At 36.1% G+C, this 24,347-nt stretch overlaps 1 protein-coding gene across 1 annotated transcript in view; it reads left to right on the plus strand.

The window, feature by feature from the left end:
• Positions 1-24,347, plus strand: part of LOC144255055 (netrin receptor DCC-like) — a 235,181-nt gene that overhangs the window by 202,235 nt on the left and 8,599 nt on the right. Inside the window, 2 exon segments of the mRNA XM_077799094.1 lie at positions 8,532-8,597; positions 23,695-23,857. Coding sequence (XP_077655220.1) covers positions 8,532-8,597; positions 23,695-23,857 — 229 coding nt within the window.

A 24,347-nucleotide genomic window follows, 5' to 3' on the forward strand; every position in this document is an offset into this window, starting at 1 on the left:
ATTCTACCCAATTATCGTGCATAGTTTGAACTCCATTTATTATTTAATTGCTTGCTGCAGCCACTTGAGAAAGCTCTTCTCACCTGTGCTTTCCTCAGGTCCAAAATTTTGCAATTCTAGAAATTATTACTGGTGAAAAAGTAGAGGTGGAAAATGAGTAATGTGCTTTTAATAGAGTGTTAAGTGCTTATCGTGTTCCCTGCAAGCAGTCAAGTGGCTGTTTAAGTCAACCTCTCAGGAGTTTTTATGTTTTAATGGGTAACTTTGAAAGAATGAAAAATAATCAGTACTCATAGGAATGGATGTGATTTTAACCTTCTCAAAGCAGCAAAGTAGACATTTCTGTTTACAGATCCTCCCGTAAGATTTCATGAGCAAGTTCCTTTGAGACCAATGCTGCTGGATGTCATTTCCCTGTTATAGACATTAGCCAAGTACAAGGTCTTCCTAGCTTTATTTTCTGTCTACTTCTATCAGTCCTGGGTTTTGCCTTCTTGATTTTTTTTTCCAAAACAGATCAGTCCCTGACATTTGCAGAATGAAGTCAGTTACTTGGCATCAGAACCCTGGTTACCTGACCACAAGTTCTCTGTCCTGTTCTCAAAGCTGGTATATCCTTCCACATGTGCCAAAGTCTAATTATGAAAATTCACCAAATCCTCTAGAAAAGGTGCATTTTTCATGACTCTATTCTATAACTAGTACTGTGTCTCAGCCTTGAAAAAACTTAGAAGTCTTAGGATGGGAAAGTCAGGAAGCCAAAAAAGTGAGCAAATAGTAAGGATTACAGGATGGGTCCAGAGGAAAGCTAGAACAGCACTTTGCAAAATAATGTGCAACCCTGCATTGAGAGTCTTGTAAACCCATTTATTCTTGGCCACTGATGCCGATCTTCCCTACTTGAGGATGTGATTGTGGGGCACAGCATGGACAGAATGACCTGATATAGAAAATAGGTTTGGAGCCTTAGTATTTAGTCACCTTCTAAAAGCTGTCTTAGCCTGTTTTGTCCCCTTCTGTTATGGCTTTTCTGGAGTGACACCTTCACTTTTCCAAATGCTTTGCCTGGTTGCAAACAAAAACTATTTCCTTTCCCCTCCAAAGGCTCTTTCCCACTCTGTGTCCTATTGTAAGTAGAGACAGCATCTCAAATCACACTTGCCTAAACCTTCATAATGCCAACCAGGATCACCTCTTAGAAATGCTCTAATTTGTCCTTCCCATTAGTAACTAATCCACTGATGGTGAAATCATCATCAGAGCTTGTCAGACTCAACCACTTAAAATGCAATCCTGAGTTTATTAATTTTTGTAAGTCACTGCTTACTCATCTATAAAATGAGGCTGATAACATCTACTTCATAGAATAATTAATATTATTCTCACCCTATTTATGGCAACAGTTTCTTCTAATTCATTTATTCTTTGCAGAATAATATTTCTAAATTTCATGTCACTGTTCTACTTAAAATACCTTCAGTGGATTTCTGTACCTTACAAAATAAACTCTAGAGTCTGGAAGACCACATAGGGAGGTTTTTTTTAATTTCATGTCTTACTGTCTTTGTAAACTCATCTACCTCACTTTTCTCTATTTGATAACTTCCAACTCACCCTTTCATTCTTACCTCAAATGCTATCTCCACTGAGAAGCCTTCCATCATTTTTTTAGGCATACATAATCAACCTTTTTAATCATTGGGATACCTACTTAAAATTATGTATATTTTCTAATTTTTGGAAATTACCATGTGGTTATGATCATTAACTTAACCTGTTTCCTTTGCACTCATTTACAGGCCTCTCTGATACTCATTTTCTGTCCCTAAGGCTTAGAGCAGTAGATCCAGTGGACACATTTGTTGTGGGAATGGTGGGAACACAGAGACATTTGCATGAATGAAGAAACACTGTACTCCAATGGGAACATCACTTGCACGTAGGCATGCAGCCAGCAGGATGCTCACATTCTAGGATCTTCATACTGCAGCTGCAGCTTCCAGACACATAGTCACTTGGAGAAGAAAGAGCTATCATGCTTTTCCCCACTGCTCCCTGTGCTGCTTAGAACTTCACTCAGACACAAGACATATTGTGTCTGCCTTTGAAGTAATTCACCCGGAAAGGGAAGGCTACCACAAATCAGTCTGTGGCCTTTGAGAGAGCATGCTCTTGTGTAAGCCTTCTTCCTCAATTTTCCACGTTGTATTCTGGTGGAAGGGCTAGCTCTTGGGAAGATACAGTTATCCAGAAAATTGCCCATAGTTAGAGAAACATAATGCTTTGTAAATTTAATGAAGTTGTATCTAAAAGTGAACTGAGACCTATATGCTAACCATTATTTCAGATGCATTAGAGCGTATATGAGGAGACCTGGTGGGAGGAAAGATTCCAGAGAGCACCAGCAGCCACCATATCATTAGCAATTAAGTCTTTATACTTATTCTGTTAACAATTGAATTGTTAATCAGAGTTCATTCTAAATTTACGTGACTCATAATTACAACAACTAATAAACTTAATGGGTTTTAGATATGTGTCAGTTTATGATATGCATGATTGGGGGCAATTTACCTGGTTTCATCAGCAACCAGCTAAAGAGAGATGGACTAATTAGTTAGAATGATATAAATCAGCACTTTGGAGCTTTGCTTACTTGGAAACTGGAAGAAGGAAATTAACTACTTTTCTAAAATCAAAAGATATTATTAACCTGTCTCTGTTCTTTGGCCCCCTAATATTTGATTTTTTTTTGGTTTTTAACCCTTTGCTTTCATAAGATAGATCTGATTTGCAGGATATTTATGCTAAAACTTCTCATCAACTGATACCCACCATCATCATGTTCAGGAATCCAGATGGTCTGGCACAGTGCTGCTTTTGCTTTGGAGGTTGTGAAGAAGTTCAGTATTTCTAAACTTTTTTTCCTGCCTTAGAAGATTCCCCAGGCAAAGTCTTTACCTATAAGCTACCAAGCTCTTCAAGAGAGCATACCTATGCCTGAGACAGTCAAGACCTAGACTCAAGCTAAGATGCTGACCAAGAGCAAAAATGAGGATAAGAGATCTAGTTGTCTAAATGGTCCATGTGTAGAAAGCCTAGATTTTCCATTTTGTCCAGGAATGTCCTGATTAATATCTCAAAACTTAGCATCCTCCTTTACTCTTAAAGTCTGGTGATTTTCATATCTATATTGTCAGTCTATTTATGACATTTGTAAGTGAAATTATAAACTTAGTTGTTAGTTTAATTTCTAAGGATTCTTTAAGAATGAGTTTGCTTCCTAGCGGGAATCAACTCAGTTCAGATTTTATGTCAAACAGACAAAAACTGAAATTGCAAGAAAACCTGCCCCTTATGGATAAGGAAAATATGCACCATGGCATATTTGGTTTCCTTATGCTATGAATAATTTACCAAATTCATTCCTAGTCTGAAAATTATTGCTCTTAGACTTTCTGCAGGTAGAAAATATCATAAAGGTTTTTAGAAAGGGAGAGCAACAGGATTTGTTGATCACAAAGTCTTAATATATGGGAGGCATGTTAGCTGCCTTACACAGAGAGGAGTGACATTTTCTTTCATTGAGTAAAATTTCTTTTCTGCTTATTTGAAAAATAATATGTTGGACTTTAGAAAAGATTGAAAAAACTCATTAATTCTCTTCTATAAAAATATATTTGAAATATCCTAGGTGTTGGCTATTCTTCTTGGTTTCTGATGTCCCGATATCTTTGTTCAAAGTCAACAATATTATCAACTGCATGATAAATTGATCTCTTAGACACATTTTCTAGCCCCTGAGAAATAATCTACTTTAAATATATCTTGATATGTTCTTTGTGCTGGACAGTAAAACTGTATTCAGATGGCATTAATAGATATTCTTCATCCACTGGTGTACAAGACAAAAAATCGATACAATTTCCATCATTATCACCAGAATTATTCTGAGAGAACCAATTCTAAGATGAAAATGATATCTCCATGCTCTGCATTCTTGGAAGGATGTATATTGAACATTTGTAGATGACTGATCTGTTTTATTTAAATAATGGGCTATGTGTATTTCTCTAGGGATTGATAGCACGGATGCCATCTTGCAGGAATCTTTGTTATCTCCATTCAGAGAAGATGGATTAAAGAATAGATTACAACCACAACATCCAGTTTTCTCTTATGTCCTCTTCCATTTAACTTTCTGCTCTCTCTCCTTTTCAATATACACAGAGAAAAATCAGACTCTAGCACTGAAATTCCAAATGAATCAATCCTTGGTAGGAAAATGGATAATTTTTTATCATGGGAAATATTCTTATCTATGCCACAAGTAAGGATTTAAAATAAATGTTGATGTTGTATGATTTTTAGATACACACACACACACACACACACACACACACACACAAAACCAGAATAAAAATATATAAGCAATAACTTACATGACATGTAAGAACAAGATTATAAAGAATAAATTGTGAAATATTTACAATGGGCTAATATTCAGTATGGATTACAATGCACACCCCTCATTACTCTATCACAAAGTATCCTGACATTAGTCATTCATCTGACACTGATCACAGCACATATCACTCTGGTCAGCACCAAGGGATTCAACAATGGACACACTTCCTAAAGGAGGTTGAGTTACTTCTTTCCTTTGTTCCCTCAGTCCAGAGAGCAAGTGGCAGGGAAGTCAAGGAGACATTAACTTTTGTGTAAGGAAGCACCTGAATCATGGTGAAAAGGAAACTCCTCAGAAAATATATTTTTAAAATAAAACATAAAAAATAACTTCTGAAGTGACCTTGTAGTTTATAGTATTTTCAAGATTAAATAAGGGAGAGGAGCATGAAATTTCTGGATAAGACCTACCTAAGGAGGTCCCTAAATAAAATATATTTAACTGTCTTTTAACTATTTTAAATAATTCAAAATCAGCCACAAGCTTTCTCTTTGTAAAATCCACCATAATCCCTTTACTTTTGTCTAATTTTTCTTTATGAAACAACCAATTCTGGATTCAAAACCTAAGATAGCCATAGAAAATATTTGCTTTAATTATCAAAATGTCCTTGCAAAAGTGGTCTTTCTTTCTTTTTATAAAACTATCTAGATGAAATCTTATCCAGTTAAGAGATATATAAATTGATTACTCTTCATCAGCTTAATTCTTTCTCCCATGCTCAATTTCTACTAAGAAAATATGAGCTTTTATTAGTACATTACATAGAATTACATATTTTTATCATTGTAATCATATAAAATGATACTAATTATACAAAAAAGAAAAAAATAAAGTACCATTTTTAATTCTTTGAGCCATGTTGAGCTTTATTTGGGAGGAAAAAACCTGTATACACTGAACTCTATTACATTATGTGCAAAACAAAAAAAAAATAAGTTTTATTTAGATTTGAATTAAATTAAATATTTGGAATTTTAATTTTTAAAAAAAGTTAAATATTTAGTACATTATCAAAATGATAAGGGGTCTTAAAATAAATATAGAAACTATAATGTAATAGAATTTAACATCATACCTTATTTTTATTTACAAGTAGTTTTAATGCTATAGATAAATGAAAAACAATTCAACCAAATCTAATAATGATCTTAAAGTAATAGATGGATTAAGTTATTCTTAATTGTTTAAAGTCAGACTAAATTAAAAATATTAACAATTGGCTAATATTCAGTATGGATTGTCCTATTTAGGCTTTGGATACAATAAACCAACTCTGGTAGGATTTATAGCTAATACATCTTTTTATAGTGCCTCTTCCCTGAGGATCTAGGACTATGCCTTTCATGTAGTAGGCATTTAATAAGTGTTGAATGAATTATTACCAGTTTAATGCTCTTTTAATAAAATTTAGACCTCTGGGACAGGGCAGTAGTTTGTATCTTTGCATTAATTGACTTTCACTCCAACCATCTTCCAAATGCTAATTACTCCTCTCTTTTGCTAAATCAGTGCTTATGAAATTAACCAAGTTAGCAAATATGATACCATAGTAACAAATCCTTAAAAAACCTTGGCCTGCCAGGCAGTATCACCAGTATCCTTTCCTCTTTCATTTCCAACATCTCCATATTTATAACATTTTGGTACCTGCCTTGCAAGAGTGGGAGAAGACTTTCTGAAGGAAGCCTTCTTGGAATTTAAATGACATATTTGAGGGAATGGGAACTTGGCAAGTAAAATTAAAATTTGATTCTTGTGTCTTTAGATCAAGAGATTCCAGGCTCATCAATATCCCAGAAAGGGTTTTGTGTTCTCTCATTGAACTGGTGTAGGAAATCTAAATTACCATAAATCCAATCTTTCTCATTGATGATATCATGATTCCTTAAAGTACTTTCTTTTGGTCTGTTGTTAACTTTTCTTTTGTGGTACCAATCTAATTATAGCCAACAAAAACTTTACTTGTGTCAACACACTAGATCCTTTGGGTAGCATGCCTGCATTTTAAGCTACTCTCTTAATTAGAATAATTTCCAGTGTTCCTTACTCTTACCCAGGACTCTGACTTCCGTGACATTGGATTTATTTTCCTCCTTATTGAAATTTGCAATGTAATCAATAGCCTGGCTACATCTAAGGAGTGCTATACCCACAGAATTTAATGTCTAAGTAATATATGTATGTGCTTGTGGGCTTGCTTCTGCATCCTCCCACAAACTAGCAGGGAGAGTTGGAAACTTCATTAAAAAGACATTTGTCAGGATGCTAGAGAAGGAAAATCCTCCACAGGCTATCTACCTAATTTCCAGCCAATACAGGATTACTCCCAATAGGAATCATTTATTGCCTATACTGGCCTAAGTGATGAGGTTGTTAGCATCTCTTTTGGCTGACTGCTTTGCAATCTAGCTGCTTTGAGTTGCTACAAAAGTCATCTTAATATTCATACAGAACTTCTGTCTCACTTCATTTCTTCCAACATTGATCTCACAGTGTCCCGTGGGCAAAGCTTTTCTTCTGCTCATTGAAACTTCAAATGCATCAGAATCAAATAAGCAAGACATTTGGAAAAGGGTTAATCTTGTCCACATTTTAGTCAGACCACCAAAATTTTCACAGTTTCTGCTCATTTTATTGTCATTTTCCCAGCCACACCTTTTGCACACACGTATGCACACGCATGTGCATATGTGTATGCGCGCGCGCACACACACACACACACACACACACACACCCTAATTTCCACTTCCTGGTCCACTCAGTCATTGACTCAGAAGATGTTAACTGTGCCATTTTCTGCTGAAGACATATGTGATGAGATTATTTTCTTTCATTGCTTGTTGGAAGCTTGCTGTCCATTTTAACTTCAGCCCTAACTCAATATCAAAAGAATTTTAAAAATTGTACATGTGTAGTCAGTGAACAGAATACTAAGTTGTTTCTTCACAACCCTTTTGCAAATAAAATGATGAGGTCTTAGGAAAGCTTTAGGAAGAGGAATGTTTGGTGTTCAAAAGAATGTCACAAGACCAGAGCTTGAAAGCCATAAGGGGGAAGTAATCTGAAATCCATAAATCTGGGAAAACATCCCATGTTATTGCTGCTGACTGCCTGAATGGACTTCCTGTTTATCACCCACTGATTATAACTGCTCTCAGAAAGAACATTTTGAAGCAAATAAAATGGAGAGTTAGCTATGTTCTGCTATGATTTGCACATAGATTCAACTCTCATATTTTTTCTGTAAGAGGTCCACTTAGATAGTCTACAACTCAAAATCTAATCAAATAATAACAGTTGCACACATGCATCAGTAGAAAGGGTCTGCTTGTGGAAAAACAACATTAAGTTTGGGATGGCAGTATACTTATTTGTGGTTAATTCCTGACTCAGTTCTCCTAAATACTACTTTCACAACTGTTAAACACCTCCTAGAAGGCATGGTTTCCAATACTGCAGCCTTCTTCCTTTTGTGGTATATTTGTAAGAAATATTCGGAAGGTGTGAGTTGAGAACTTCCCCAACTCTACTTCTAATCTATTACCTCACGCACAGGTACTTTGTTTGGCACACACAGCTACAACAAAAAATATATTCAAAGCAAAGTTATGAGATGAATTTTATGGTCCCCTGGTAGAATAGTTACAAACTTATCATAAACTCATATCTGAAGGGTGCCAGTAAAGTTTGAACCTAGGAACTGTGACCTGCCTAATTTCTGTTCTGAAAAGTTGGGGAGCACACCATTTTAATACCACTACTTGTCACTTTCATAAAAATATTGGGAGAAGAGCAAGGAAAGAGGACAGGAATCACTTACCAGGGAGGATTTGAATTTATTTGATTTAAGGGAGTCTATTTTCATGGAAGGCTTTTCTCACATATGAAAAATAACATTTTCTCACAGGTGTAACTATATTAATATTGTCAGACTTTCTTGGAGGTAGGCAAAATAATCTCATTAAATTATTGTGTAATTTTAAATATTTATTTTTTGTTTTATTTTTTACTTTCATGGGGTATATCCACTAACATTCTAATATACTTTTCTAATAAACAGGTAGTCATGGAGATGGAAGTTACTGGCCAGTTGATACCAATTTGATTGACAGAAGCACTCTCAATGGTAAGAATATAAATTAGGTTCTATAGAATTAGTTATACTAGTTAAATGGTTAATGCTAGAGTGTCTGAAGAAAAATATCTATTGAAAAGTACCAAGAACCACAGACTTAGGATTTCTGTGGCATAGTAGAAACCTGAAGTCATGTTAGCAAACCTGTTAACTCTCTACCAAGAGATGATGCCAATAGGAGGTGACAAGTGCATTAAAAAAATAGAGAAGTTCAAGCACAAAGCATTCTATAAATGATACAGGACTGCAAAATACCTTGATTCTAATGTGGTAAGTAAAGTATTGTAAATGTTTACAAAAATGAATTTTTTAGAGAAGATAACTAGGTTTAATTAGACTGAAATCAACTAGAATTCATAAATTGAAGTTACGGAATCCTTTCACATATAGACTACATTTACTCCATAAGTCCTTGAGCATTTTATTGTTAATTTTCTTTTGTTTTTTAAGACTAGACATTTGTTTTGCCCACTCTGTTAAGCTTGCCCATATAGCTGTTGGCTTTTAGTATAAACAAATGGAGGCAGGACCCAGAACTTCAAGGGAAGGAGACAATTGATATGGGCTACATTCCAGGGCTCTGTCCTAAGTTGTTTAAAACACAGTCTCTGGAAGGATAAATAAATACTAGCCAACTTCCCAGTGGAGAGATAGATAAGTAGGTAGGTAGGTAGGTAGATAGATAGATAGATGATTTATTTAAAATATATTGCTGTTGCATTGTTTGAATTACTAAAAATAAAATCAGATATTCATAATGTCAAAGACTTGCGTAGCTGCCACCAAATTAAGATACTAAATATTTAACAGACAATTGAAATCTCTTGTATGTCTCTGCATTACCACATGCTTCTTTTCCATTATCATTCCTCACTCTGATATAAACACTTTCCCATATTTGAAGCTTACCACATTTTTATAAGTATCCCTAAACAGTGTATTATTTTATGTTTGTAAATGTGTAGAAATACCATCATATCAAATACTATCATACAGTATCCTCTTGTACCTTGCGTTCATCTTTAGCTTTCTGAGATTTTTCCATGTGTTTGAAAACCACTCTTATTCATAATTTATCTTTGTGGCTGTACAGTATTCTATTTTAGGAAACAATATAATTCTTTATTTAACCATTTTAGCAGGATTTCATGAAAAATTTGATTACTGAGCAGATAACCTTCTGTTAGGATGGTCTTCTGTTAAAAAATCCAGATGGGAAGCCAATATTGTGATGTAAAAGTTATTTGCTGAGTGTGATATCAGAATAAGGGGGTGAGTTCAGTAACTATTTTCTACCATAGACTATGATAATCTAATGCATCCATTTCCCCAAAGAGAAATGTGCAGTAGGCCAGATGCTACTTGAGCAAAGTTTCAGTGCCTCCTTCCTCTGGCTAGTGACTGACTCAGGAATATATTTTCACTTGCTGACTCCTCTTTTCAAGTTGTCTGCCATATCTTCTTCTACTACTAATGCCTTTTACCTGAGCATAAACATTTTCTTACATTTAAATTTTATCTTAGTTCAATTCTGTTGCTATAACAAAACACTTTGGATTAGATACTTTATAAAAATAGGAATTTATTGCTCACGACTCTGAAGGCTGAAAAGTACAAAATCAGAGTGCAAGCAAGCTGAGAATCTGATGAAGGCTTATTCTCTGCTTCACAGATGGTGACTTCTACCTGTGTTCTTTCCTTGTGCAAGGAGCAATGAAACTCTCCCAGGTCTCTCTTCTAAGGGCGCTAATGGCATTCATAAAGGCTCTGCCCATATGATCTAGTTATCTCCCAAATGCCCTCCCACTAAATGTCCCCATAAAGAGGCTTGATTTCAATATAGGACTCAGGGTCTGAGGATGGTCACAGACATTCAGACCATAGCAAGTTTCCTGAATATATATTCCAGTCTAGCCTCTCTAATGTTATTTTCAGTTTGTTGTGTCTAGGATGTTTTCAGCTTCTTATTCTTCACTGGTCCTCCTTCCTCATCTAAGCAACACTCTTTACAGCTAATCCTCGGCTCTGGTAGTTCCTGATATGTACAATATGGGAGTTTATATCTGGAAGATGAGAGGAGAGATGTGTGAAGACTAAAAGAAGACCAATGGCATGCTCCATAAAGTGGGTTTAGGTATTGGTAGTTTCCTCCTCCAAGCTCTACAAGTTTCATTAACTCACTTTTCTGCTTCAATTTTTAATCTTCAGCTTGAACAATATGCCAAATGCATTTCATGCATTTAGGCAGTCAATCAATAAATGCAAGCCCTCATGGAGTGCAGAGCACTTGCAATGAGCTGTGGGTGCAAACTGAAAGACCACTGCAGGAGCAATAAGCCAAGAGGTTGAATTAGCTGGGTAAACAAGGCAGAGGAGCACTCAGAAGATGAAAGATGGTGAGGAAAATCCCAGAGATGGACAGGAGGGCAAAAGAAAGAAGTTGTTGAAATTGTGTGGGGAAACATAATTGTAGTATTGGTTATCTTAGGATAGATTGTAGGTTTGGAGTCCTTGTGGGAAATTAATATTGTGCCCTTTGGAATCACCCAACAGTGTCAGTTGTGAGATTCTGTTTCTACAGGGAGTTTTAAATTGAAATTCATTTTCAGTTAAGGGCACAACCATTTATACTAGCACAGGATAATACCTTTTGATGGGACAGGGTACCGGGAAATTAAAGAGAGAATCAGCATGGATAATGGAGAAAGAGCCATTGTCCCCTCAAGCTTTCAACCATCACTCAGCAGGGGTCACATGTGTTAAAGGTAGAACAACAAAGACCACTGGCCCAGAATGATGTGCTCTGTTGAACTGCATGTCCTAATGGACTCAACGGAATTATCAGATTTATTAACTACAAAGATAAGGAGGCCCTGTAAAATCTGAATTATGTTAAGGGTCTATGAATCAGAGATAAAAGCTTGTAAGGGATTCCCATCTCATGTACATATGCATCTCAAAGTTTGTTTGCATTAGCAATGGGATATGATTCGAACCTAGCTGGACCCCAGTATTCTTACTTGCCCAATCTATCATTTCCAATTTTGGGTCAAGCTTAATGGCTTGGTATTGATTCTTTGAACTCACCCTTCAAAGTAACATGAACTCTGGTTAAAAGAAAGCCCAGCCTAAATTTGAGGTGAGCATGTATATCAACAGAACTTTTCTTTTCAAAAGATTCAGACCTCAGAAGACAGTAATGGAAAGAAATGCAGGTCACTGTGTTCATTTTTTTACCATTTAATTTATGATTCCTAGTGAGAATGCAATCATAATTAAATTTGACCTGATAAACATTATCTCACAGGACAAAGTCATGAAGACAAAATAGACTAGTGACAGTCAGTGGCTTTGGGCCAGTTGATATAAATTATTCATATTATCCCTCCCCAAATTTCTGCATCACTTAATGGTATTTTAGGGATTTCATGTTATATGCACGGGATACATAAAGCTCCTGAAATACTTCTAGATTACCTACAGGAATAACAAATTGGCTGATTACAGTGAATTTATAACCTCAAGACACATGGGTGGTGGAAGGCAAACTTAATCTGTTTCCTATACTATTATGCAAGCAGATAAATTATGGTAAATATGTAATTTGCCTTTAGCCCTGGCTATTACAAGCAAATCAGCAACAGCCTCTGAAAATCCAGCTTCCTAATTAACATTCTGCTAATGTCTTCAGATTTCAGAAGTGGGTATGTTTCCCAATTAGATGTGCAAGTGAGGCCCCTGAATGACAAAAGTCCAATCTCAATTCACTGTTAAAACTAGCCTGCATCAACAAAAACCAGTAGTCAATGAAATTTCATACATCTCCCTAGAGTGGCAGAATTATAGAGGTTTCCTGGCTCTTCCTATACTTGCAGAGTTCATCTTTCAAAGCATTGTAATAGAATAATGGCTTATTGTGAGGATACTGCAGCCAGTTGCAAATAAGCTTAGACCTTGCTAATCATTTACTTTATTTTCCAGCATGCCACTCTTTTAAAAATGCCCTTTTAGAATTCAAATAAAGGAAAACAAAGCTATAGTTCATGTTTACTCTTACAGTTGGAAGCCCTTAATTAAATTGTAGAAACTGAAGAGGCTTCCTAAATTATTTTCCGATGGCAGGTAGAATCAAAGCTAATATGTGGTGATAGGCTCGTATTTTGCTTGTGATGCTTTCCCTTTTAAATCATGGTCCACATTCTTAACACTGAAAAATCTTCAAATTCTGAAAATATATTTTGTGAGTTTATATTTGTATGAATGACCACAACTACGACAATTACTTAAATTTAATCCTGTATTTCTCCTTGGGAAGTACCAGTTTCCTTATACAGGTTGTTCTGCTTGTAATTTACAAAATTGGTTTTGTCAGTTGCATTAAAAGATCTATTAGCCTTACAAAAATTATTACTTAATTAGCCTCAACCTTTGGAAAAAAAAACAAGTTAAACTTGATACCTTTTCATATTTTGGCACCTCATTATTAATCAAAAGTCAACATTACTACTTAATATTTCAAATACTTGGAATTGTATTAGATGCTCTTTAAAATGTGACATACACTCTTTTGGAGTGAATGTCAGAGAAAAGGCCATGGTTTGCCCTCAATTTTTGAAACATTGTTTGTTTGTTTTTTTTTCTTTTCAGAATTCAATAACATTTTAGCCAAACAAGATAATGTATAGATGAAGTTCCTTTGAAATGACTGTTCTGAGATTGGTAAAACTAGAAGACACCTAAGCTTATACTCAGTAGCCATCTTAATGCCAAAACAAAGGTCCAGAGTCATGTTTTATAGCTTTCCCCCAGATGGAAAGATAACTGAAAGCACCTGCATGTCTAGGACCCAGGATGGTGACTAGCAGAGGCTATGCTGGCCTCTCACCCACACATAAATGTCCCACAGAACCTTAAAGGATCCAGCCTAACCTCAGACCCCAGAGCTCACTTTTCCAGGCATTCAGGCTGTGTGAACAGAAAGATCACTGAACCTTTTTGGATTTCAATTTTCCATCTGAACATAGACAGTTTTAAACAAGAGAAGAACTTCTTAATCTCAGCACTAGCAACATTGAGAGTTGGATGATCCTTTATTTCGGAGGCTGCCCTATCACTAGAACATTTAGCAGCACTCTTGGCCTCTATCCCCTGAGTGCCAGTATTGGCTTTCTTCTCCTGTATTTTAATAACACAGATGTCTCTAGAGGCTGCCATGTTTCCCCTGAGTGGGGATGAAGGTTGCAGGTGAAATCTTCCCAGTTGAAAACCATGGAGCCAGATCACTGTTACCTAAGGAGGGTTTAAGGGATATGAGTCCCATGAGAAGCTCTGGAAAGAACAAAATGTAGCATTGACACTTAAGCATTGGAGAAAATGTCTTGGTCCTATACTTATGTTTTATTGGGGTCTTCCTTTTTGCTTGAACACTAGAGAGCTTAGTTCTGAGAGAGATTTTCTGCTTATTCTTATATTGTTGACTTTGGTGATCTCATACATTTCCAAGACTTCAAATTTCATCCAGACTCCCCAGTTCATTTCTCTAGTGCAACCCTTTCAACTGCCTGCTGAACTCTTACCATCCACTCCAGTGTATTCAAGACTGGGCATGGGCTCTTCCTCTCTGAGCCTTCCCTTCCCTATCACCACATCTCAGACGTGAGGACTATTGCCTAAGCCCAAGCCTGCCTCTGCCTTTCTCTCCTCCCCCATATAAAACCAGCATTTTGCTCCTCTGCTTTCAGACTGCATTGTGTAAATGTCCGCAGTTGCCACATCTCTATTCAAACTCCCATCTTCATCCAAAGATCTTTAACATCCTCTTGGCGTGTCTCTGCTTCCACCAACCTCCCTTCCCACGGCAGCCAGAGAGGTCTTCCTAAAACAAATCAAGAAAACCTTTAAATGGTCTGTGATTGCATTTCAGGTAACTGAATGAGCTCTGTATGACAGGGTCCTGTTTCTCTTTCCATCCTCATCATATGCCATTCTCTCTTCCGTGCCCAACGTTCTAGATCCATAGCCCACCTCCAGTTCCCTTGTAAAGGAACAAAATCTACCTCCTAGCATTCTTCATGATTCAGCCTGTGACTTCCTGAATGAGCCCTTTCAAAGTGGCCATCACCAACCACATGTTCTCATGTTATATCAATGTGAACTCTAATACTTTCCTTTTAATATCACTATATTATAATTGTAATTTTATAATTATTTGCCTGAGAACCTGTTTAATATCAATCTTTTCCAGTAAATCGTAAATTCTATGATGTTAGCCATCAGGCCTCTCTTGATCAAAACATAGCATCCTCAAGATCTAACTGGATCTTTAGGAAATGTTTATATTTTTGAGACAAGAAATATTAATTTTTTTCAACTTAATTGACCAAAGTTTTTTTGTTTGTTTTTGTTTTTGTTTTTTTTCTTTCCTCATTGCACTGATGGGTATTTCATTTTAGGGAATACTATTCTAGATTATCTGTGAGTCTGTTTCAGATGGTTGTCTATAGTGCCCAATTATAAGGGGAAATGTTTTTAAATTATCAAGGCTGAATGAATTTCCATTCAATTCAAAGACCAGCAAAATTATGAAAATATAAGTTGAGCTCAAAGTATTCCAACTATTGTTGTAGGAAAAGTGTGCAATGTCTAACTAGAAAGTTCCATTGTCTGTCTTTCCTCAGAACTAGAATTATCATTCCTGTGTTCACACTGTTCACCTGGCTATTGGTGTTGTGCAACTAATAGGGCACGGCCATTGTGACCAAGGTTTCAGTCTTCAAAAGAGGAGCCAGGGCTTCCAAATTCAATACCTGGTTCCTTTTCTATATAATCAAGCACTCAGTACTCTGTTTCCCACAACATTTATGAGGGAAAATATAATGAACCAATAAAATATTTTTGAAAAGCCTACAACATCATAGAAAAACTGAAGGGATTATTTCACTAAGCCATTTTTTAAATCTTTTTTTTTTAAGCGAATCTTAAACTTTAGAACAATTTTGATTATTCACTTAAATATATAATATTTTTTTATTGTTGGTTGTTCAAAACATTACATAGTTCTTAATATATCATATTTCACACTTTGACTCAAGCGGGTTATGAACTCCCATTTTACCCCGTATACAGCTTGCAGAATCCCATCAGTTACACTTCCATTGATTTACATATTGATATACTCATGTCTGTTGTATTCTACTGCCTTTCCTATCCTCCACTATCCCCCGTCCCCTCCCCTCCCCTCCCCTCTTCTCTGTCTACCCCCTCTACTATAATTCATTCCTCCCCTTGTATTATTTTTCCCTTTCCCCTCACTTCCTCTTGTATGCAACCTTGTATAACCCCAAGGGTCTCCTTCCATCTCCATGCAATTTCCCTTCTCTCTCCCCTTCCCTCCCACCTTTCATCCTTGTTTAATGTTGGTCTTCTTCTCGTGCTCTTCTTCTCTAGTCTGTTCTTAGTTACTCTCCTTATATCAAAGAAGACATTTGGCATATGTTTTTTAGGGCTTGGCTAGCTTCGCTTAGCATAATCTGCTCTAATGCCATCCATTTCCCACCAAATTCTATGATTTTTGTCATTTTTTAATGCAGAGTAATACTCCATTGTGTATAAATGCCACATTTTTTTTTATCCATTCCTCTATTGAAGGGCATCTAGGTTGGTTCCACAGTCTTGCTATTGTGAATTGTGCTGCTATGAACATCGATGTAGCAGTGTCCCTGTAGCATGCTCTTTTTAGGTCTTTAGGGAATAGACCGAGAAGGGGAATAGCTGGGTCAAATGGTGGTTCCATTCCCAGCTTTCCAAGAAATCTCCATACTGCTTTCCAAACTGGCTGCACCAATTTGCAGTCCCACCAACAATGAACAAGTGTACCCTTTTCCCCACATCCTCGCCAGCACTTATTGTTGTTTGAGTTCATAATGGCTGCCAATCTTACTGGAGTGAGATGGTATCTTAGGGTGGTTTTGATTTGCATTTCTCTGACTGCTAGAGATGGTGAGCATTTTTTCATGTACTTGTTGATTGATTGTATGTCCTCTCTGAGAAGTGTCTGTTCAAGTCCTTGGCCCATTTGTTGATTGGGTTATTTGTTATCTTATTGTCTAATTTTCTGAGTTCTTTATATACTCTGGATATTAGGGCTCTATCTGAAGTGTGAGGAGTAAAGATTTGTTCCCATGATGTAGGCTCCCTATTTACCTCTCTTATTGTTTCTTTTGCTGAGAAAAAACTTTTTAGTTTGAGTAAGTCCCATTTGTTGATTCTAGATGTTAACTCTTGTGCTATGGGTGTCCTATTGAGGAATTTGGAGCCCGACCCCACAGCATGTAGGTCGTAGCCAACTTTTTCTTCTATCAGATGCCGTGTCTCTGATTTGAATCCTCAATAAAATTCTGGCGAATCGGATACAAAAACATATCAAAAAAATTGTGCACCATGATCAAGTAGGATTCATCCCTGGTATGCAAGGCTGGTTCAATATACGGAAATCAATAAATGTTATTCACCACATCAATAGACTTAAAAATAAGAACCATATGATCATCTCGATAGATTCGGAAAAAGCATTCCACAAAGTACAGCATCCCTTTATGTTCAAAACTCTCAAAAAATTAGGGATAACAGGAACATACCTCAACATTGTAAAAGCAATTTATGCTAAGCCTCAGGCTAGCATCATTCTGAATGGAGAAAAATTGAAGGCATTCCTTCTAAAATCTGGAACAAGACAGGGATGCCCTCTTTCACCACTTCTGTTCAACATAGTTCTCGAAACACTGGCCAGAGCAATTAGACAGACGAAAGAAATTAAAGGCATAAAAATAGGAAAAGAAGAACTTAAATTATCACTATTTGCAGATGACATGATTCTATACCTAGAAGACCCAAAAGGGTCTACAAAGAAACTATTAGAGCTAATAAATGAATTCAGCAAAGTGGCAGGTTATAAAATCAACACGCATAAATCAAAGGCATTCCTGTATATCAGCGACAAATCCGCTGAAATGGAAACAAGGACAACCACTCCGTTCACAATATCCTCAAAAAGAATAAAATACCTGGGAATCAACCTAACAAAAGAGGTGAAAGACTTATACAATGAAAATTACAGAACCCTAAAGAGAGAAATTGAAGAAGACCTTAGAAGATGGAAAAATATACCCTGTTCATGGATAGGCAGAACTAACATCATCAAAATGGCGATATTACCAAAAGTTCTCTCTAGGTTTAATGCAATGCCAATCAAAATCCCAATGGCATTTCTTGTAGAAATAGAGAAAGCAATCATGAAATTCATATGGAAGAATAAAAGACCCAGAATAGCAAAAACAATACTAAGCAGGAAGTGTGAATCAGGTGGTATAGCGATTCCAGATTTCAAACTATACTACAGAGCAATAGTAACAAAAACAGCATGGTACTGGTACCAAAACAGGCGGGTGGACCAATGGTACAGAATAGAGGACACAGAAACCAACCCACAAAACTACAACTTTCTTATATTTGATAAAGGGGATAAAAGCATGCAATGGAGGAAGGATAGCATCTTCAACAAATGGTGCTGGGAAAACTGGAAATCCATTTTTTAAATCTTTATTAGTACTTGAGACCCATCACATTATTTAAGTGTCTATTTTTGCTTTTATTAAGTTTAGTAGGAAAAAGATGAAATATTTTATTGTGACAAAACATCATCAAATTAAAAAATGAATGGAATGCTCTTGGGACTGTAAAAATTTGTGATTCTCACTGATTTTCATGGAGTGCATATAGGCCTTGATTATTGAGACACTGGATACCCATGTTAGTGTGCTAATGCCAGGAAGAGATACTATATTAAAAACTATATTTTTTTTCTTTAAATTGGAGAAATAATATAGGTTGAAGTACATTAAACCACATCATAATGTCTGTTGAGGGCCAACTCTGTGCCAGGCTTGGGTCAGTTTATCCACACTCTCATAGCATAATCACAGCAACCTGGAGGGGTTTTGCAGATCTCTGAATTTTCCATGCAGCTTGTCTGCTGATGGCTGAAAGGTAGCTGCAGTGGTATTGTCTCCCATAGTTCCTTATGGCACTAGTCTAGGTTTGTGAGCTCTGAATTTCCTTTTAATTTGGATCGGTATTTTGGAGATGTTGAGATATATAGTCATTCCTTATTCTTTGCAGGTTCCGTATTTGTGAGCTCACTTACATGTTAATATTTGCTTGTAACCTGCAAATCAATACTCATGGTGTTTTCATAGTCCTTTATGGACCTGTACAAAGTAACAGAACATTTGAGTTGCCCAAGGCGCATGTACCCAGCTGAGGTGGAGCAAGGCATCTCTGCCTGTTGCTTCATCTCCAAAGTAAACAAGTTCCTTTTTAATGGCATATTTAGTGCCAAGTTTGTTTGTTTTTTTTTTCCTTTTGGTACCTTTTGTTGGTGATTTTACTTCCTACAATGACCTGCGAACATAAATACTGTAGTGCTTTCTACTATTTGTAAGCACAAGTGTGTTCTGCCTTACAGAGAAAATATGTGTTAAGCTCTCTGTTCAGGCATGAGTTATCCTGCTCTTGGCTGTGAATTCAAGGTTATTGACTCCACATTATACATTAAATAAGGTGTCTTTAAATAAAACACACATTATATAAGGTTACATATTGATTGACTAGTAAAAATGCTGTGTGCAGAGGCTCACAGGAACCCAACCCTGTTTTTATCCGTCGAAGCCACAGCTTGGAATTCACTCACAGCCCTGTGTTTGTGACAACTTGACAGCACAAAACCACTGCTTCTAAAGACACCATTGCACTTGACTTTCTTAACCTCTGATTGATGTCACATATTCTGAGCATTCAGCCTTGATTTGAGATTGGGAAATTAATGAAAGACCTTGAATACTAACCTTAAAACTCATGGACCCTTTATTGAAAATCTTAAAGGCCTAGAACCAGAGCTAGGTAGTAGGAGTTCTCACGCTCCCTAAATCACCAAGGCAAATAGCAGTATAATATCACTGGGGCTCTGCAGGATTCAGACATTATTTTCTGACTTACAACATGATCTTCTTGGGTGGAAAGACATTTGGATAATTCTAAATATATGCAGGTTTCTTTTAAATGTTCATAAGGCACACCATTAAGTATGATCTGAACTAAGTTTGGTAAATGTTAAACTTAAGTCATGCTAATATAAACCATGAGGTCCTGAACCATCTACCTTGAAAGCCCTCACATAAAAGGTTAATTTATTCTAATCAATTAATTTATTAAGTACAGAAAAAGCATATTAAGATATTACTATAAAATGACTTTTCAAATTATAAGTCAGTCTATGATACAGAACGTTCTGACCTTTCATAACTTGTCCCATTCCTTTGAAGTAAATACAAAAATTACTTCAAGGAAATCTTATTTCTTTCATGTATAATCAGAATATGCTAAGACTTTAGGTGAGGTTCAAGTTATATTAGATATGCCTATTATTTTTCCAATAGTAATGAATCAATAATTATTTAAGATTAAGTAATTATCTTTTTCAGTTTCAGTTAACTATCTTGTCAAAGATATTGTTTCAATTTTTTTATTACTCATGTTTTATTGGTTCTTTTTAGTTATACGCAATGATAGGATTCATACTGATATGTCTCCATAGCTTGGCTATTATGAATTATGTGGCTTTAAACATTGATGTGGCTGCATCACTGTAGGATGCTGATTTTAAATCCTTTGTGTATATATCGGGGAGTGGGATACCTGGATCATGTTGTTGTTCCAATCCTAGGATTTTAAGGAACTTCCATACTGCTATCCAGAGTGTTTGCACTAATTGCAGTCCCACCAACAATATCTGTGTGAACCTTTTTCCCCACACCCTTGCCAACGTTTATTGTTACTTGTATTCTTGATAATAGCCATTCTGACTGGAGTGAGATGAAATCTCAAGGTAGTTTTAATTTGCATTTCTCTAGTTGCTGGAGATGTTGAATATATCTTTCTATATATTTGCTTACCATTTATATTTCTTCTTTTGAAAAATGGCTATTTAGTTCTTTGTCTATTCATTGATTGGGTTATTTGGGGAGTTTCTTTTGTATGTTTTTTTAAGATCTTTGTATATCCTGTATATTGATGTTCTATCTGAGGAGCAGGTGGCAAAGATTTTCTCCCACTCTGTTGACTCATTATTCGCACTCATGATTGTTTCTTGTGTGGTGAAGAAGCTTATTAATTTGATGCCATCCCACTTATTGATCATTGGCTTTACTTTTTAAGCTCTAAGAGTCTTTTTAAGGAACTCAGTTCCTGAGCCAACATGTTGGAGTGTTGGTTCTACATTTTCTTCTCAAAATGCAGGGTTTCTGGTCTATTCCTAGGTCTTCGATCCACTTCAAGGTGCCTTTTGTGCAAGGTGAGAATAGTGGTTAAATTTCATTCTACTACATGTGGACTTCAAGGTTTCCAAGCACCATTTGTTAAAAAGACTATTTTTTCACCAATGTATGTTTATGGTGCCTTTGTCTTGTATGAGATAACTGTATTTGTGAGGATTTGTCTCTGTGTTTTTTATTCTTTTCCATGGTCTTTATGTCTGCTTTTGTGCCAGTACTATGCTGTTTTTGTTACAGTAGATTTTAGTATAATATGAATTCTGGTATTGCGATGCTTCCTGCTTTCTCTTTCTTGCTAGGGATTGGTTTGGCTATTCTGGGTCTCTTATTTTTCCAAATGAATTTCATAACTGCTATTCCTATTTCTATGAAAAATGCCATTGGAATTTTAATAGGACTTACACTAAACCTATATAGTGCTTTTGGTATTATGGCCATTTTTACAATATTAATTTTGTCTATCGAAGAACATTGAAGGTCTTTCCATCACCTAAGGTTTTCTTAAATTACTTCCTTTAGTGTTCTATAGTTTTCATTGTGGAGGTCCTGCACTTCTTTTGTTAGATGGATTCCCAAAGTTTTTTTTTTTAAGCTATTATGAATAGGATAGTTTTTCTAATTTATTTTCAGCCAATTTATTATTGGAATAGGAAAACAATTGATTTATGAGTACTGAACTTGTATCCTACTACTTTGCTGAATTCATTTACAAGCCCTAGAAGTTTTCTGGTGGACTGTTTTGGATCTTCTAAATATAGGATCATATTGTCAGCTAACAGATAATTCAAGCTCTTCTTTTCCTATCTGTGTTCCTTTAATTTTCTTTTCTTCCCTGATTGCTTTGGCTAGAGTTTCAAGGACTGTGTTGAATGGAATGGTGAAAGTTGGCATCCTTCAATCCTACATTGAAGATTATTCCTAAAAAATCTGTAGTTTGGAAGTTCACAGCAGAAGTATCCCAAATGCTATGGTAGATTTAGGCAAGCTTTTTATTTAATGTTGAATAATGATATTGTGAGAACTTACTAAGACATTGTGACAGTTACTTTGCATGGATTTTCTCTAATTCTGACAGTAAGTATACACAATATCTATTATTCTTCCCATTTTACAGATGAGGGAACTAAGGTTCAAAATGCCTAAATATTTTGCCCAGAGGGTATAGAAAGCTAACATAGATTGTTAGAGAAAAATTTAAACCAAATTCTAAGAAAACATTCAAATGCACTGAATTTTGGTATGTTATAAATTAATTTACAAGTACAATTGTAAGTTAATATCAACATTTTTTAAATTTAAAACTTTTATAACTTTTAGTGACAAACATTACTTAGAATATTTTTAATTGACCACTGAGTGAGGTTTTATGTGATTTAAAGAATCATTAGCCATCTTGATGAGGTAAGCAACTTATCAAAACTGCCACATCATTCTATTATTTTCTGCCTAAATATTTTCTACAGTGAACTACTGATGCAACACAAGAGCACATTTATATCAAGAGTCTATGCCACTTTTTGAACTCAGTGGTGGATTTTGAGTGGGATTCATGCACTCTTGACAAGTTGAAAACTCAGGATGCTTTCTGGATAACATATTAAGATAAATAGAATAAATTATTTTTTTATTGTTGGTCGTTCAAAACATTACATAGTTCTTAATACATCATATTTCACAGTTTGATTCAAGTGGGTTATGAACTCCCAAGTTTACCCCGTATACAGATTGCTGTATCACATCAGTTACCCTTCCATTGATTGACAAATTGCCTTTCTAGTGTCTGATGTATTCTGTTGTCTGTCTTATTCTCTACTATCCCCCCTCCCCTCCCCTCCCCTCCCCTTTTCTCTCTCTACCCCTTCTACTGTAAATCATTTCTTTGATTTGTATTATCTTGTCTAAATTATAAGTGGTTGGTATAAAAATATTTTCTTTTATGGCATAATATTAATAATCTTTTATCATAAATCACAGACTCTGGTTCTTATCATTTTGAATTTTCTTGTAGTACAAATAGCATCTTTCTTCTCCTTTCTCTTTGTTTTTAATATGAGCTTAATTTTTATTGAGATCTAACTCACATACCATAGATTCACCCTTTCAAAGAGTTCAAAGGAGTTATTTTTAGTGCAGGCATAAGGTTATGCTACCATTGCCAATATCTAACAATCTAATTCCAGAACATTTTCATCACCCCAAAGGGAAACCTATACCTATGAGTAGTCCTTCTCCATTGATCTTTTTCCTCCACCAAGATACTCTCTATCTCTATAGATTTACCTATTTTAGATATTTTTTAGGTGTTATTGTCCAGTATGTGGCCTTCTTTTCTGTCTTCTTTCACTTAGCATAATATTTCTGTGTTTCATCCACATTATAGCATGTGTCAGTACATCGTTCTTTTTATGGCTGGGTAATGTTCCATCACATGGATATACCACATTCAGCGGATAGACAATTCTGTTATGTTCACCTTGACTCTTCTGAGTAATGTTGCTATTAACATTCTTATAAAAGTTTTTGTGTGGACTCACATTGGTCATTTATCTTGGGTGGAAAATTTAAGTCTTCCCCTCTCACTTTTCATTGCTCATTCTCAGAACAATAGGAACTCTTCACATTCCCTCCACCCTACAGAGCTTGATAAACACTGGCAGTCACATCTTCCTAGACCTGAACTCCATGTGCTCATCTTTTCCCAGAGCCACCCATTGGGCAGATGCACCCACCGCATGGCAGTGCCACCCCCCAGAAGAACAGCAACCTGCTTGTGATCATCGTGGTCACTGTGGGCATCATCACAGTGCTGGTAATGGTGATTGTGGCAGTGATCTGCACCCGGCACTCTTCGGCCCAGCAGAGGAAGTAAGTAACAGTTGACTCCCAAAAAGGAGAGAAATCACCATCTTCCTGAGTTCTTTCATAACTGACCTTGGCAAACCTTGCCTCCGTCCATTCCAGGAGTATGAATGAGTAAGGTCTAGACTTGCAGATGTAACAACAGCAACCCTGGAGACCCACTTGCATTTCTGCTAGCTTATACTTCTCAGTCCACATTCTTCTTTTCAAGTGAAGGCGGGTATTCTTTAATACTCAGTGAATGAATTCTACCATGTCCCTGCTTCTGGCTTTCTCACCAAGCACGTGTAGACAATTGAAGGCAGTGTTCTCTGTAAGTACTTATTTATCACTTTTGACAGGGAGGCCAGTAGGCAGTTAATCAACGCTAGTTGAGTGGATGACTAAATATAGAATATCAAGTTCAGTGTTGTTACAATCATACAGGGTGCTTAGCTCAGAGGCAGTAGTAAAGAAAAGGAGAGAAATTTCAGAGATTCCAAAGGGCTCCTATTTT

The sequence above is a fragment of the Urocitellus parryii genome, chromosome 5, assembly GCF_045843805.1.
Source record: "Urocitellus parryii isolate mUroPar1 chromosome 5, mUroPar1.hap1, whole genome shotgun sequence".
Taxonomy (NCBI): Eukaryota; Metazoa; Chordata; class Mammalia; order Rodentia; family Sciuridae; genus Urocitellus; species Urocitellus parryii.